Source organism: Euwallacea similis, chromosome 6 (assembly GCF_039881205.1).
Source record: "Euwallacea similis isolate ESF13 chromosome 6, ESF131.1, whole genome shotgun sequence".
Classification (NCBI taxonomy): domain Eukaryota; kingdom Metazoa; phylum Arthropoda; class Insecta; order Coleoptera; family Curculionidae; genus Euwallacea; species Euwallacea similis.
In genome coordinates this window covers 6,073,840-6,091,763 of record NC_089614.1, presented here as the reverse complement: position 1 = coordinate 6,091,763, position 17,924 = coordinate 6,073,840, and the positions used below count along the sequence as shown (strand labels likewise).

The 17,924-nt window shown below is 35.6% G+C and overlaps 1 protein-coding gene across 1 annotated transcript in view; it reads left to right on the top strand.

The window, feature by feature from the left end:
- LOC136409386 (potassium voltage-gated channel subfamily KQT member 1-like) overlaps nucleotides 1-17,924 on the top strand; it is a 35,500-nt gene that overhangs the window by 13,506 nt on the left and 4,070 nt on the right. The window contains exons 3-13 of the mRNA XM_066390845.1: nucleotides 1,509-1,643; nucleotides 1,904-1,986; nucleotides 4,370-4,551; nucleotides 4,603-4,731; nucleotides 4,790-4,900; nucleotides 4,959-5,140; nucleotides 11,581-11,735; nucleotides 13,616-13,714; nucleotides 15,428-15,498; nucleotides 16,038-16,165; nucleotides 16,255-16,351. Of these exons, the coding sequence (XP_066246942.1) occupies nucleotides 1,509-1,643; nucleotides 1,904-1,986; nucleotides 4,370-4,551; nucleotides 4,603-4,731; nucleotides 4,790-4,900; nucleotides 4,959-5,140; nucleotides 11,581-11,735; nucleotides 13,616-13,714; nucleotides 15,428-15,498; nucleotides 16,038-16,165; nucleotides 16,255-16,351 (1,372 nt within the window). The remainder of the gene's footprint in view (nucleotides 1-1,508; nucleotides 1,644-1,903; nucleotides 1,987-4,369; nucleotides 4,552-4,602; nucleotides 4,732-4,789; nucleotides 4,901-4,958; nucleotides 5,141-11,580; nucleotides 11,736-13,615; nucleotides 13,715-15,427; nucleotides 15,499-16,037; nucleotides 16,166-16,254; nucleotides 16,352-17,924) is intronic.

Here is a 17,924-nt window from a genome sequence, read left to right as displayed (position 1 = left end):
GAAGAATAACATTCATCGAGATATCGCCAATATACCCGTTAATATGCTGGGAAAAATTGAATGAAACTTCCGGGTTCGATTAATGCAGTGTATTGAGAATAATAGACGCCACCTGCTTGATACCATCTTTAAAACTGTGTAAACATAAAGCTTATATGTTGTAATTGATGCTGTTCAAAGAATTAAATACATATTTGCATTATTTTTCTTTTATTGAATTTCTAAAAAAAGCAAGTTGCTCTGCCCCACCCTGTGCTAGAAACTGCGCATAGCACTCTCCGTCTGAAGATTCAATTTTACGACACCTAATATCAAGTAACAGCGGTGAAAACCACGACACTACAGGTGATATATTTCTGGTGGATCAACTACCACTTCAAGGTTTTATTTCTAGCCAGTAAAAAGTTTTGTTTTAGTCGATTTTAGTAAAAGTTAAAGTCAGTTATCTAGCATTCATTTCCCGCTTGATTAAAAGTGTTCCCCTTAAAATCTTAACTCATACTAGCGCACCTCCAGTTTACGTCCCAACAAAATTTAAAGTATTTAAAGCCCTTTATGTGGTCGAATTCTTTAAAGCAGGTATTGGTTTATACTTCTTTTTCCATTTGAAAAATGTTGGTAAGGTTTCTACGTCCAATTGATGGATAAAATCGTTTGGACGTAGAAATCAGAAGTGCTGATATGGGGAGAAATTAAAGAAAAAATCAGAAATGCCACAAACAAAAAATTTAGGGCAACACTTACGTAGGAGATCTCCTGTATGTGACGTGCCTGACTAAAATTATCAACACAAAGAAAGTTTTCCCATTCCAATTTAGTAAAGTACACCGAATTTCATAATTTTACCGCAAGTGGGTTCGAAAATATTGCGAAAAAACCGTCTTCAGAGTTCCCCCTTAAAGGGTTCTAGCCCCTTTAAGAAGCAATTTTCGGGATGTGTTTATAAGAATTTTCTTTATTATGTTAATCTCTAGAGTCGCTTCCCAAAATATTTCAACGTTGTTTCTGAACGCTCTGTATAATGTAGAATTTATTCCAGCTAAATATTCCACAAAGTCCGTCAATTTAATTCACCACCACATACATAGTTAAACATCCTAAAATCCCTGTTCTCGGACTTTAACTGGATTTCACACCCCACACCCTTTCGTGATCATTTCTTTCGGCGAGCTCCTTTTTGAGAAATCGTCCCATTTGGTAATTTGTTCGCCTAAAAAACTGTTTTGTCTCCCCAAGGAAAACGTTGAACTTTATCATAAGATGATTAATAAAATCGAAGGTCAGCCACGTGTACAACTGTTGACTGATGAAATTAAGAGACCGTCTTTTAATTTTCTTCATTATAAAATATTGATTGGACAAATACAAAATTTTACAGCGGTTCACCCACATACAACCAGTTCATTGCAAATATTGTCCCTGGCTAATGATCTGTATCGCTTTTCGGTTACGTCCATTTAAGTCAGACTTTAGCGAGCTTGTCCTAGCATAATCGTTTCTTATTTCAGATTTGTTTTGGTTTTTACTGGTTTAGCTTTAAGTGTCTTTTCCACAATAGAGGAATATGAGAAGCAAGCTGGGGATATACTGGTTTACATGGAATCCATTGTTTGCACCACGTTTTTCGTTGAACTCGTACTTAGGTAAGCCCTTTTGATATACTTTGCAATAAATCCTGCTTCCAGGTAAAGCGCGCCAAAGAAAATGCGGAAATCGCTTTCTTTGTGCCGCAGCCCTTATAAATGTCATTAGCAATTTAAAATATATAAATCATCCTGCAGCGAAGCCGTTTTAGATTGTTGACATTTCTGGGGGTTTATTTAATTTTTAAAAACGTAAGGAAGACAATTCCTGCAAGTAGCTTTGGGACATATGCATAGATAAAACATTTATTTTATCGTAGGACATGGTCCTCAGGGTGCAGGTCCAGATACCAAGGCCTAGTTGGCCGACTAAAATTTTTAAGGAGACCTTTCTGCGTCATAGGTAAGCCGCGTCCTTGCAAATTTATTAACCCACTGACTAAGAATTTATAATTATAATCATAAAAAAGCCTCATTAAGTCGCGACCCGCAAAAACCAGTCCCGAAGTTTTGTTGCCCAACTTCTTGCTGCTAACTAGGACTCGAAATTATTGAAGCAGCTTAGTTAGCAGTTTGTAAGTAATGAGAAAGCAATGTGGTGCAGCTGTTTGTATAGAAATGCGTTCTTGAGACCGAAGATTTTTGTTGCGATTTTTTAAATGATTTATTACATACAAGCAAGATATTCCACTTAGGTTTAATTAGCATAAAACGGACCCGCGTGTAAAACTGATACGTTTCTTTGTGTTACTCGAGGTTTGTTTTACCACATGCAACATTAGATATAATTAGATATATCTGTTATAATTTATGAAATAGCGTGAGCTATCCCAATTCATAACAAACGTCGCTCCCCCATATAATTTGACAGGGCAAATTTAACCGGGGAATTTTTCGTTTTAAATAATCGGATGCCGCGGAACTCTGTTTTATGTGTAATTGCGTCCCCGGACAGAGGGATTTAACCTGCGGATTAGGTATATACTAAAAAACTATCCAATTCGAGGTTCGATTTCCCCGGAAGCTGATTGATAAACTGGGGACAATGCTGCCAAAAACCATCAATCTTAAATTTTCATGTTGAGCAAGTTTGCACGGTGCTGTTCCCATTTCTGCATCGAAAGGAATGTTTTATTAAACACACATTAATTTATCGATTTACATGGCATAGACAAATTGAACGTGAAATTCAAAACTCTGATGAAATATCGCGACTATATTAAATTACTAATTCATACCTAAAGCTGGACGTAACGAATATTCAATCTCGGGATATTCTGTCCTTACCCATACAGATGGGTAACTTTTGTTGGTTACTAATCGAGCTTATATGCATAATATAATATATTCAGTGATGTTCCGGTTTCGCTCCGAACGACAATTATTACCTGTATAAAATTTAGTTTTCCAATAATCCATCCAATAAAACCAGTGAAGTGCCCCTATTGTTATGTTATTTAATCGACATACGCTCCCGAGCACAAAATAAAGGGCACCTGAAAAATTCCTCGAAGTTTGTACAAATTCAGGGGGGCACTTTTCCAGCTAAGAATGGCTTCTCTTCGAAATCTAAGACGATCTTAAACAACAATCACATGTTTTGATGAGCGCTGCAGCGTTATGAAGAGATCGAGCTGCTCGCTCGAAAACCCGGATCAGGACGAGGAAGGACTACGACAGCTAAAGATGACCGTTTCTATTCTTTTGAGTAACCGAACGGTCACAACAGTTTCCCTTCGAATTCTTCTGCAAGAAGTGAGAAACGTAAACGAAAGCGAGTGGACCGTTAAAAGGGGACTTTGTGCTGATGGATTATCCTCTCGAACTAGAGCTACGATTGCGAAGTTGAATTTTGCACGAGAACACTTGGCTTGGACAGTAGAGGATTGGAGTAGCGCATTGTTTTCCGATGAATCTCGATTTTCTCTTACGGCCTCAGACAGACGTATGAGACCGTGGCGACTAGCAGGCGAGAGATATGCCCAAGTGTGTATTGCTTCTATTTGGTGGAGAGAATGGAGGAGGCTTAATTATAGCATGGGGAGGAATTTCTTTTGAAGCTCGTACGGAGTCAGTCTTTATCCAAAATGGAACTCTGAATGCATTATCAGCTCTGGACGCTTATCAGCCGAGTTTCTAGAAGACCATGTTGTACCGTTCGTGATAATTCTTGAAGAGAATGCAACCTTTATGCATGACATTGCACGGACCCACACTGCTCGCATAGTTACCGCTTTTCTCGACAAGGTCCAAATCACGCGATTTGTCTGGCCTGTTGGAAGTCCGGATTTGAATTCAATAGAGCGTGTTTGAAATGAGATAAAAAGACACTTACCGAAACATATGCCGGTTCCTAGAGATTCCAGGGATTTTTGCGAAATACTGATGCAGGAATAGGACTATCTTTCGCAGAACGTAATACAGAACCCGATTCGAAGCATGAGTCGTCTTCTACAAGCTGTTATCATCACTAGAGGAGGAAATACTCGATACTGAAATCCGCAAAAACTTTTATGTTCGGGATAAATGCATTATCTTTAATTTCATTATTTTTAACACATTTCGTAACGAGAACAAAAATTCCTTTTCGTTCAAGCCATCACGACAAAATCACCGCATAAAGTCAGTAAATTACGTTACAGGTGAACAAAATTTGAATAAACTATAAGCTATTAGATTAAATGCAAGTTATGAGGTGACCCCAATTCTGTGCTCTGGAGAGTAGTTTCAAATTCCCATTCATAGAAAATTGCGCTAGAATTCACATTTAATATCATTTTTTTTAGATCTAATTACCATCGCTGCGTCCATAGTAGTTCTGGCTCTTACCATGAAATCCGGAGGTCAAGTGCTCGCTGCGAGTGCTCTGCGAGGTTTAAGGTTTTTTCAAATTTTAAGAATGGTTCGTATGGATCGAAGAGGAGGAACTTGGAAACTTTTGGGTTCGGTGGTTTTCGCCCATCGACAGGTATAAATCAATTAGCATCTCCTTCCGAACCAAGTAAAATTTTATTTACAGGAGCTAATGACTACACTTTACATAGGTTTCCTAGGATTAATCTTCGCCTCCTTTTTGGTATTTATAGCAGAAAAAGACGAAGAAAACACTAAGTTTAAGAATTTTGCTCAAGCTCTTTGGTGGGGAGTGGTAAGCTCTGCGAAACCCCACACATCTTATTAACACCTAATTATTCCGACGTTTTCAGATAACGCTTTGCACAGTGGGATACGGAGATATCGTTCCAGAAACTTGGCAAGGGAAAATTATAGCGTCCTTTTGTTCTCTGCTCGGCATTTCTTTTTTTGCCCTTCCAGCCGTAAGTATTCCGTTATTTGTAGAAGACGACTTGCAATTGACCTCTTTGCCTGGGTCAGGGCATTTTGGGTTCGGGGTTTGCCCTCAAGGTTCAGCAGCAACAGAGACAGAAACACATGATCAGGAGAAGACAGCCTGCAGCCACGCTTATTCAGTCATTGTGGCGGTGTTATGCTGCAGATGAAAAATCAGTATCGGAAGCTACGTGGAAAATACATCAAGTTCCGCACAGCCCCCCGACGTAAGTTCGTTTTGAGAAATTTGTTGTTACAATTTTTATATCTGGGGAGAGGTTCCACTGATATTAAGTGCCTTTTCAAAGGGCTGGAAAGCATAAAGTCTAAGTCCTTTTGAGCGAACATAATTTATTTTTATATGACATTAACTTTTCGTGTATTCGTATAGTGGATATGAACTTACTCGAAATGTAAAATACCAAGATATAAAATATACGGAGTGAGCACTTCTGATGCTCAACTACGGGAACCATAGGTAACCATAAAATATAAAAGGTCAGCGATGCCACATTTGAAATCCGACTTTTTGAGTCTCGGTAACCATCATCAATTATGTTATTTCTCGTGTTCTGTCTTACAGTTTGCTATTTTTGCAAAGAATGCATTAGAAATAACAAATAAGAAACAAGTGAATAAAAAAAATTAGTAGAAATATTCGAAGGGTTCATCTTCCACATCCAAACACAACTCTCTTACCACGTCCCTTCTCCTAATCATGCTCCTAAAAGTTGTGCTGATCTACCTTCGCAACTTATTGATATCGGTGGGTACAGATTTATAAATGAGGCTTTTCATAGTTCCCCATAAATAAAAATCTAATGGGGAAAGATCTGGTGCACATGACGGCCAACGTATGTCTCCATTTTTTGAAATGACTCTACCAGGAAATATTTCAGACAAATAATCAGCCACTGTCTTATTTACCATCCATTGCATCCTATCCATTTTACTGACCGCCTATAAAATTTCCACTTCATTTCCATTTTTTTTATGTATGTATATGTCTTTTAGGCTTAGAAAATGCACCAAACTCGGCCAAATTTCTATGAACGAGAATAATTTTAAACTGGTTGTTGCCTTGTGATGCGAACCAGAATAATATTCTAGCATATCTTGTTTTCTTTTACTTGCAAAAGGCGGTTTGTTAATAAATTTAAAATAATTTTGTAACTGTAGATGACATAAAACGAAATTTGTTTGAACTGATTTTTGATATATATATATATGTATATGTACCAAATTACGGGGCCGAACCTTGATATTTGATACGTCATCGTAATCAGGAAAAGGAGCTAAATTTAAAAAAGTAAAAATCCAAGATGACGCCATTAAGAAAAAATGAATTTGAAGATAGTTGCGAAAATGGAAATATCTGATTTGAAATAAAACATCATCATGTTATAAAAGAGGAAAAATTGCAACGATCAAGTGTTAATAATTTTGAATTAGCTCGCCAAATAAACTGTATCTTTCCTGATTATAGAAATCTTCATGCTTAAGCTTCAGAACCGAAAACCTTATAGATAAAATAACTTTTTAAATTTTCGTTTCGTATTTCACAAAAAAATGCGATGTCGCTGTCTCAATGCTTAATACGATTATTTCTAAACAGCTCAACATTTTCCCCAAATCCTCTTATATAATACTTCATTTGTATTTTACGACAAACTCCATTATCGTAAGATCTTTCCTCAAGTTGCGGATATTTAATATTACAGGATGAAATCTCGGATTTGAACTATTACAGAGAAAACGAGGTTAGCACTAACCCGACTATAATTCCGTATATTTCATTTTGTAAGATGACGAAGGCATTTAAAACCTCAAACGGAAAAGTGAAATAATCAATTTTTACTTGTAAGGAACGTGACAATGATTATATATGCGGAATCGTCGATACGTATGGAATATCCCAAATTGATCGTCCGTAAACAACAAAACAATTAAAGGTCAATTTTCAAAAATATAGTGAAAAAAGAGACTTTTTAAAGTTTTGTGTCTAAATCAGAACGGTTACGGCTACTTTTCTGCACTGCTAGCAGTTTGATTTTGAACTATGTTACCGTACTGCTATAGTTATAGCTTCTCTAATACGTCGGCTACTACTAATATATACAATTTAAACCTGCTATATTGTACCCACACGTTAACCTTTCCCCTTATGTTAACTGAAGATACGCAAATATTGAAAGAGTTTTATTATTCCGAGTAAAGAGTGATCCTGAATGTCCGGTTTTGGCAAGTTAACATTGCCATCAGAAGAACCGCAAAGTTAGAGAATGAAGAAGCAGTATTTTTTAATAAATCGACACAATTTTACGTATCTCAAATTAATTCCGTAAAATGAATTCGAATTTATCAAGTGAAACGTTGACAACGGGAAGGTCCAGAAAAAATGTTTTTAACGCTGTGTACTCGGCTGTAACCAGACAACGCGACACGCAATAAATTGGGCATTACGCGAGAAATTGTCTTTTATCAGTTTACATCGTCTTTCTATTGCCGAGAGACCGTGTTTTGCTGCATCGTGGTTGCCCTAAGGGTCCCTAAGGTTGAAAATAATCGGATCGTATAAGATCAAAACGTAAAGTTCCCCTCAACGTACCCTTCTAGCAATACCAGTGATCCGGCAAAAACGGTTGATCACGGCTTAAAAAAAGAGATATGAGGTCATACCTACTTGTGACGTCATGAAATGTGATTGTCTGATGAAATTTACACATAAAAAAATATGCCTGGTGTGTCCAAGCTCACTCCCTAGAAGTTTTATTAAATTTATTTGTAAAAAACTAGAAAAAAATGTTTAGAAAATCAAATTTTTGCTATATATTTTTAGACACTAACTTTTTTTGTTCTCAGAAGGAAAAAAATTCGCAACCTCGATTTTTTCAACTCTGAAAAAGTTTCAAACTTGCAACACATAACTCGGAGATACACGATAGACTTTTCTTCATAATGTTATGAATTTCTATTTAAAAAAGTGCACTAATAACGTTTGGCTTTGCAAATTACTTTAATCATTGTTGAAAAAGCGTAAAACGTGGATTTTCATAAATTTGATTTAAATTTTTAAAAAGTCTGAAGGAGATAAATCAATTTTAATCTTTGTATAATCATTAACGTCAAAGTAAGAAGTTATATCTCACTTCTCAAGGGGGTTGGCCACTTTGATTCGATTATTGCATAACTTTCAAGTGCTAATGATTATTAAATATGATAAAGAAATTAGTTTCTGTATTACATTTTAGCTCATCCAGAATAAGGTTAATGCTAGCTCCGTAATAAAGTTTCAACGGAGGGACTTTATTTCCTAGTTGGTTCAAAATATGTTTAATTTTAAGGTAAAACGAAACTAGGTCATTCCCGCTCATTTCCTGACGGCATGATATTACGTTCGTTGTGTCAATAATATGCATAAGCTTTATTCGCTAACATAAGAGCCCTGAAAGACCCTACAGGTGTAATTATTCCAGAGGTTTACGTGCATATTTTTCGTTCCAGATTTGCACCCTCCATTTGGCGGAAAAGGTCGGCGGAGATCTTTCTAAAATACACAAAAACTGACAGGTCATTGTATATAAAAATTAGGAAATCGTTTTAGGGCCCTTCTTGCCCGTTTAAAAGTAAATGTAACGAATTACAATTCAAAGAGGGGCAGTGACATAATATGCGGGCTGTCAATACCAAAAACCACATTTCGAGATAGACAGCTTTTTGTTCCACTGACCGGGTTTTATCTTCGAAGAAAATACGTGAATTATTGAAATAAGCTCGCTGCCGATGACAAGTTTTACGAAAATTAATTATATGAACGGTATACAATTGATAAACAAATATTGCATAATCTTATTTGTTTTTAATTATCCTCAGTCCACCGCTATCCGGTCATATCCAGACATTTAATTTTGCGAGAGAGTATTAATCCTCAAATTTCAGGTCCAACGCTGGTACGATTCCAAGGATTTTGAATCTTTCTTTTCTTCTTTTCCAATAATGGATATTACACAACGAAACACTTTTGTTCTACGAAAAAAAGCTGAGTTAATTTATCAAGTCCGCCTAAGTCTTTTAGGAAAGCTTTATTTAAATGCAGAGATCTTTCAAATTCTACTGAAAACTTTGGCATATTACTTCAGCGTTTTTTCGCATTAATGATTATTGTTTGGGAGATTTTTTTAATATTTAACTCTATACAGGGTGTTAGTTAAATATTTAGATACATCTGGAGGAGAGAATTTATGAAGAATTTTAAGGTAAATAAATGAGAATAATAAATAAAAAAAGCTCATCTTGATATCGTTTGAGATCCAGGGTATTCAAATTAAAATTTTAGTTTCGTTTTTTTATTTTATGTTTGGACAATAACGCCACATTCTGACAATGTTTTGCACACAGTTAAAGGTAATGATGCGTAACTGAATTATTTGTGATATACCTGAATTCAAATAGCGGTAACTTTTCTATGGCTTACTATATGTCATTTTTGAATGAAAAAACTTATACTCTAATCATTTTTACCGATAAAAGATACTAATTAGGAGGAAATTACGGGTTTGCGAATTTTCGACGCCTGTACTATCAAAATAACAACTAACTAATAATGTTTAAAATAATTGTTGAAAATAACGACTGTCTTCTGCAACACATATATCAATTCGTGTTAACATTGATTGGCGAACTATTCCGAATATTCCTGGTGCATGTTTAACAACGGAACACGATTTAAATGTCTTGTTTCTTGGACTTCCATTTTATAAACCAGCGACTTCAAATATCCCTACAAAAAGTAACCTAAGGGTTTCATATCGGGTGATCTGGGAGGCCATGTATGTGGTCCTTCTCTTCCTTTAGCAGATGTGGTGCACCATCGTTCATGAACTACATCTTTTGTGTGGCCGTCAAATAAACGTCAACTTCCAAATGTTCAGGAAGATATTATTCCAAAAACTTTCGATATTGTTCGCCATCAAGTCTGTGGAAGAATGCAAAATTCAATACTGAGAGAAAAATCCCTCGGTAATCGAATCTGCATAAGTTCAATATGATAAGGATAAAGCTGTTCGGTTTTTAAAATTTACTACACATTTACATGTGTAATATTCACCTCACCAGCAATTTTAATCTACTAATTTTATGGTGTTCTTCGATTTTATTTAAAATATTAGTTTCTTTATTCTCAACTTTTTTGGCCGTTGCAGGCCTTCCTAGGATGTGTATCCATGTGTCCTTTTAAAATTTCCACTTTCTCAAAGCTATGCATGAATATTAATAAAAGCTTGGACACACTCAGTGAGCAAATCGCGTTTGATACATTTGTCTTGCAGCTTGAGCATTACCGTGAGCCGCTACGTAAATAAAATTCATATCTGCTATTTCTGCGTTGGTAAATTGGACCATTTTAAACACAACCCTTTGTTTATTGCTCAAAAAGTTGCATTAAGTCTTTTTTTTAATACACATAAAATTGGGGTTTTGACAACACCTATCAAGGTTTTAAAATCCACTATCAGTATATTTTCAGATTTCGCTGCTATGCAAATATACATATGTATTCTTTTTACGGGCTTGCTTTGCATGCATTGTGACCAGTGCATTTCCGTTTTAAAGGTAAATTACAAGAGCGCATTTTGTTATTTTGATAATAAAAAGTTGAATTTCAAACTCGCCTTTTTCATTATGATTACTATTAGCGAGAAATATTAATGGCAACAGTACCTATCAATATTAATAGTAACCATGAATGGAAAATACGTCTTTTATTCGAAAATAGCATACAGTACTCTCCAAAAAATTTACGGTTATTTAAATTCAGGTGTACCACCAGTATCATCAGTCTACAGTACACTTTTTCCGCAAACAAAAAACCGACTAAGTATTTGAGTTTTTCATCAACTTTCCGCAGTGTGCAAAATTTCGTCAGAATGCTGCGTTATTGTCAAAAAATATGGCCAAAAACCAATTAAAATTTTCGATTTCCAAAACCCTGTATCTCGAAAACTTGCTGCGTTGCGGACCTATGTTAATATGAACTTTTTATCTTAAAATTCCTCAAAAATTCTCCCGTTAAAGCTTGTGTACATATTTAACTAACACGCTGTGTAACGCAATTCTACATCGATGGGGACCTTTATGACCGCTACTGCCTGCATTTCATCAATTATGATCCCCACGAGTATGACCGTTTGATATTTTAGTGACATTCTCTTAATTAGTTGCGATTTCAGACTAGTTTTTATGGTCTGATTGGGTTTTACAACCGTCAAGCTTCTATTCCAAATCAACTTAGAAGGCCGTTTTATTTCAGTGATGGGGAGGCATAAACTAAAAACGATTCATTATGAAAATATTACAATGTCTCAGCATATACGACTGGGAGAGAGCATAAAATAAGATTTCACCTCTCATAAATTATGTCTTTGAACTTTATTGTGAGAGTAAACTCCACTTCGAGTTTCGCCTCGCTCGATCTCGTGCGACATTGAAGGTGCGGTCTTTGGCTGAAATTATAAAAGTCGACGTCTCTAATTAGCGGTAGGAAGATTCTTGAGAGAAAGCGTTGTCAAGTGATATTAATAGAGGGCTTAGAAAACTTTAATTGCGCGAGGAAGTATATTTAAAAATAAATCACTTTTAATAGAGCTTTGGAAACACTTACATTTTTCAGGAGGTCCTCAAGCAGCTTCAGACACAACGCCTCGTTCGTGGGCCGTTTGTCGACTATTCGAAGACATCGAAGCCAGCCAGTCACCAGTTTTCAATCACCTGCGTTGGTTCATCATAAAAATCTGACCAGGATGAACTCTTCCTCTGATTATGTGGGTAAGCACTTACTCTATTTATTGTCGGCCGCATTCATAAACCTTTGTGCTCCATAAATTGTCGAGCTTTTTAAATATGCCAGGACTTTATGTAATTTATAAAGGGAATATTTTAATCGTACCTTGCACCGGCTGTGCACAATTCTTGGGCATCGTGTACTCGGCTTGTAAATTAAATGTTTTAAAATTCCATCGAAACGCGTATTTTCAGTTTCCGTGGATCAAAAAACTCGCTCATTCGTAAATGCTTCTGTTTAATGTAAAACCCGTTTAGTTCGTTAGAGGTACAAAAAAACAACCAATTGGGCCGTATAATTGCATAAAAGAAAGTCATGTGGATGACATCTATTTAACAATAATTTCTTTACTGGAAATGTAAATTCTTTGATTTGCGGTAAAACAAGTTGACGTAAAAAATGTGGAAATCAACCAGGCGGTACAAAATACAAAACTTGGTAAAATATTTACGAGGAAAAATCCATCTGCGAACACATAAAACAAGTCAGTTGTACGGAACGTCCTAGAAAAAGTTGTACTAATGAGTTTTGGGGGGCAAAAGAAAATAAAGCGATTTAGCTCAACTTGCCTTATATAAAAGTTGTTTGTTTTCATTCTATAGGATGTCAAAGTACTATTTCTAATCCCGTAAATTGGAAATAAATCTCACAGTTTTTGATTTACACGCTTGAAGTTGCTCTTAAGAAGATTTTCAGGTTCGATGAATTCATTTAAAATATGTTTCGAGTCAGCTTATAGCTGCCGTCACCTGCGTCTTACCGAGGTACAAAAATCGATCTGATTTCTTTATCAGTATCGATAACTTGAATATTTTTCCGCATTCCGATACTCTGAACTCTTCTACGTCAAAAAGGTATTTGAAGAAAACCCGTGTCTCTTAAGTTAAGTATCGCGAAATTTACTTACCGCACTAATGAAACAAGGCGTTCGTTAACAATGATATTCATAAATCCTTGCCAATGCGCCAAAAAGCTTAACGACACATATCGCGAAAACGGTTAGAGATGCGAGTTTTTTTAGCACCTTTCTAATGTACAAGGAAACGCTGTCGGATTCATTCTCGATTTGCAGAATAAAAAAACTTAAACATCCCAAAACGTAAAATGGAAACAAGCAATTCCTTCTAAGACATATTTAGCTAAATCGCTCTATTTTTTTATCCTCGAGGACGCTGTAACGAGCTACTCATCCGTACCAATGTTTCTGGGGCACCATTGCTGTGCCAACGGATAATAACCACTGATGAATTTAGTGATTTCATTCATTCACGGAATAATACTTAAATTACGTTTTGCCAATCTGAACTGATTATGTCAAAAAAGTTCCTAGATTCTGAATAAAAGTATAATTGACTTTTTAATTCAAAATCTAGGGTAATTTTTTGCTTTTAATTAGAACTTTAAATTATCTTTAAAAAAAACATTATTTTTTTGCCCAAAGCACAATAAAGTTCTTTGAATGTGGGGATTTTTTCCTGGACCGGTGTGGGTGGGTGCGTGTGGATATTTGAATAAAATGAAGTGATAAAAGCACATTGATACTGTATTGGATTCAGCCTTCCATCCTTAATACGGCCCGCCCAGGCGCTGTTCTGGTTTGGTTTTTTCCCGATGCCAGGGCCCGTCCTTCTATTTTCATAAAACCGCGTGTGCATAAAATTAGGGACCTCCCGTTGTTTAGTATATCATAACCCTATCATGGTTAATAAACATATAAAGTTCTTCAACATTTGCCGGGCTCTACTGTACTAACCAGTTTGAAAACATCCCGCAAGGGAACGTAGAAAATAAATTATGCAAGCAAAAATGGTGTTAGCATGCCACTGGAGAAATTACCGTGTTGCATTTGACTAAATTTTTGCAGGCAACAGCAGTAACGGAACGAGGAACAGTTTAAACGCAAACTTCATCGATGACAACGTGGCATCTAACGACACCAAAATTACCGTCGATAACCCCGATGGTAAGTATCATACATTTACTTGTCGTCATAATGCAGCAAGAAGTTTTTTGTCTGGATAGATAAACTCCTAATTTATGATGTGTCAAGCACGTAGCTTAAACTTACACCGAAGTTTCTGCGCCCTTCGTAGGAATTCACTTAATAAATGCCTTATCCAGAAAGTTAATGTTTCAATGTGTTGGAACCGTGTGACATCCGAGTAAACAGGGCGCGCTCTATGAGATATTAAACTCTTAATTAGTTTCCCTTTTTTCCTCACTTATTTAGTATCATATTTATATTTATCTAGTCGCTTTCTCTGTATAGGCGTGGAAAGCGGACATGAGACAAATTCATGGAGTCTAAGATGAGACATAACAAAAAACCCAACGAGGCAAAGTGAAAGCCTCGCTCCGTTGGGTTTCGAGGTAAAATACGAGATATCCGGAAATAACGTCGAAATATTTTGGAAGGTGATTCTAGAGATTAAAAATATAAGAAAATTCTTATAAACACACACCAAAAATTTCTTCTTAAATGTGCTAAAACCTCTTAAAAGGGGAACTCTGAAGACGGCTCTTTCGCAATATTTTCGAAATGGTTTGCGCTAAAATTATGAAATTCGACATACCGAAATAAATTGGAGTGGGAAAACGTTCTTTGTGTTGAGAATTTCAGATTTTAGTTAGGAACGTTACATACAAGGGGTCTCCTACGTAAACGTTGCCCTATTTTTTTTGTTTGTGAGATTTTCTAATTTTTGAAATCAAATTACTGAATCGCAAATATTTTTAAGTAAAAAGGTCTTCTTATTTCATCTCGTTAGGATATACCGTTCTCAGAAAAATCAGGTTTTAAGACTTTTTAAATAGACTTCATCAACTATATGGACATCGAAATGCTTCTTTATGGACTTATCAGACATCCTTGTAATAGAATTTTTTTTTTTATTAGCCAGCAATAACCAGACTAATATTGTTAAGGATTTATCGCTTACTTACAACAAATGTTAGAAACGACCTCCGGTCATCTCAATACATCGTCTAATTCATTTCGAAAATATTGCGAAAAAACCATGTTCCGAGTTTCCTTTTCTAGAAGTTCTAGCACCTTTAAGAAGCAATTTTTGGAATATGTTTAAAAGGACTTTTTTATTTTCTTAATCTCTAGAATCACCCCCCAAAATACTTTTACCTTGTTTCCCGACACCTTGTATAGAAATGTATCATCGGTCTCGATTTTTTTTAGAATTCGATCTTATTGCATGTAGTCGCTTTTAGACTGCTAAAAACATCATCAGACCATAAAATAAACTTGCCATGCCTGCACACAAAAATTTAATAATTGATAAATGCAACATCATAAATTTATGAAATGCGCTCTATGTAAGTGGTAATTTAAACAAATTTTCACCCTTCCATCACGGGTAAGTTCTCGAGATACGGGGTATTCAGATTAAAATTTTAATTTCGCTTTTTAATTACGTTCTTGGACAATAACGCGGCATTCTGACAAAATTTTGCATGTCGCGAAAGTTGACGATGGAAAAATCAAGTATTCAACAACGCAGAAATGGTGGACACTTGCAGGTTACATCTTGGCCCTAAAGTAAAAGTAAAATTTGACGTTTATATTATCGAACGGAATAAGATCTAACGAAACATAAGTTCAAAACTCGACGACAAAAAAAATCTTTTAGTTAAACGTATTTTACATGTTTACGTGTATTTTTAGATGATGAAGATGAACCGCAGCTGGTGCAGTTAACGCCCCAACACAAAACGGCCATAAGAGCAATTCGCAAAGTAAGCCCCCTAAACAATTAATATTAGTTGTACCATTTGTCCCATCATTAGTGGTTTCGACCCACCTCCTTGTCTTTAGAAACTACGCCATTTAGTTCGTTATCACGTATCTCTTTTTATTTACAAGCCCAAAAGCCATTTCGTTCCTCCCGCTTCCAACACTTTCCAATTCCAACTTTGTTTAGCGTAAACCCCATTTAGACTTTGGTTGCTAAATAATTGGTTTCGTCTTGCGGGGGTTTAATGGTTTTTAAATGTGTAGTACGAACATGCTAAATGTTTTCATTTAAATAGATACGTCACTGTTTCGGCATTCGAACATTTTTCCAACTGCTCTCAAAATTGATTTTTATTAAGAGGGATCAAAGAGGACGTCCTATTGGACTAATGCAAATAAAATATCAAAAGAGATAGCCAGCGGGTGTGAGAAATGCTCAAGGGTGTCCTTTTCGTGACATACATAGCTTTTCAATTTTCTATCGACGACAAATCCAATTGATTACCTTTCAGAAGTTGCTTATTTTTTTTTATCTATTCAGCTTAAATATTTCGTGGCCAGGCGGAAGTTTCGGGAAGCTTTGAAGCCCTACGATGTTAAAGACGTTATTGAGCAATACTCGTCCGGGCACGCAGATCTATTGAACCGAGTTAAAAACTTACAATACAGGTAGGTCATTTGCACTTCGGAAACCAAACTGAACTGAATTCAAAAACTAAAGTTGAAAAAAAGAGCAAACGAGCAAAAACTGGTTTCAGGTTGGACCAAATACTTGGCAAACAAGGCTCCAAATCAAAAGATGTTTATGCTTCAAAAATCTCATTAGCTTCCCGAGTTGTAAATGTGGAGAGGCAAGTAAGTAAAAAATCACGATCATTTTTGTTCGAGCTGGATATTGAGTTTGGCCAAAAAAAGGGGCAAATTTTCACCTAATGAGGAGAACGGAGGTGTTTTTTAAGCAGAACAACCGATAAACCTTTGTCAGTTGTCGATTTTATTTATGAGAAAAGTATTTTGCTTAAAAAGTCCGACATCAGGAAACGTTCAGAAATTTTAAAGCCCCAGGGTCGCAATCGAGCTGGATTCGGTTTAATCCACTATCGGCAACTGGAAAATCTCACCATTAACCTAATGATATAGAATTGAACCGCTCCAGGTTTAAAATTATGTGAAATATCGCTAGTTTAAACTTTGATTACGGTACTCAAAGCAATCACGTTTAAATTGGTGGATTCTGCTGGAATGAGAAAATACGTAAACTGTAATGCACTAAAGACCCACATTTATTATCTCTTCTTTGAGCCACCATATTCATTAGTCAAATAAGTGAATAGAAAATCTATACAGGGTGGTATGCTGGGAACTGCATCAATCAGTGACTTCACTCTACATCCAACCAGTTATAATTACAAGGTATGTTAAATTAGGAAAAAGTCGTCTTTTGTAGATTTAACGTAGGAAACCCCTATAATGTTGGCAACATTTAAGTGGTTTTCGAAGTATTCGGAGAAAGTACGAAAATTAACAAAATTTACGGGCGTTTATGGGAAATTATTTTCCTAAGTATTACGGAAACCACTCTACTACCAAAATATTTATGGAAAATCTAGTAACGTGGGTGATTGTCGCCAGAAGAATTACTGCTTCCTTATCCGCAAAACTAAGTAAAAATAAATAATAAAACTAGGTACTTTATATCTTTAATAACCGTATTTTACCACGGATGAAATGGCACCGTGAAATGTAAGAAAAATAAGGGAGAATTTTAATTTATTGTCGGTTGAACCCAAATATTCGGATTGCTGAGGGTTAACCTGAATAATAATACGGGTAAAACTGAGACAATCTGCATTTTTATTTCATGCCTGTAAATATTACAAGGTCAAAGAATATCCTTGTTATGATATGATGGTTAATTTTCAAGACGAAAAGTAATTAAAAAATAAAATGTTTGTTTAGAAAAAGAAATTCCCTTTGTTTTTTCTTCGTAAAACTAAATTTAAACTTGATTCTGAAAACAACATAAGAATGGTGGATACTTATTACGCAAATGCGCAAAAACACCCTTGCTGGTATACATTTGCAGTATGTTTCAAGTTAATTTACATGTATGAGTATCTCAGTTATCATAAAAGATATTGAGACGAAAGGAAAAAAAAGGGAAACCATTTAGGAAATTTTAGAATTTTACAAAAAAATTCAAAAACTCATACCTGAGTTAAAAATAGCTTTAGGTTTCATTGTTTTCCAGAAAAACTGAAACACGAAATACTGAATTTTTAATTTTGCTCTCTAGTAACTAAACTAATTGGAAAATAATTTTGAGGATAAAATCTTGTTACGGCACTTTTTACCTATAATGCGATGATGTACTACTGACGTTTTAGCAAATTAGAAGCAAGTAATTAAAACGAAGACAATACACGTG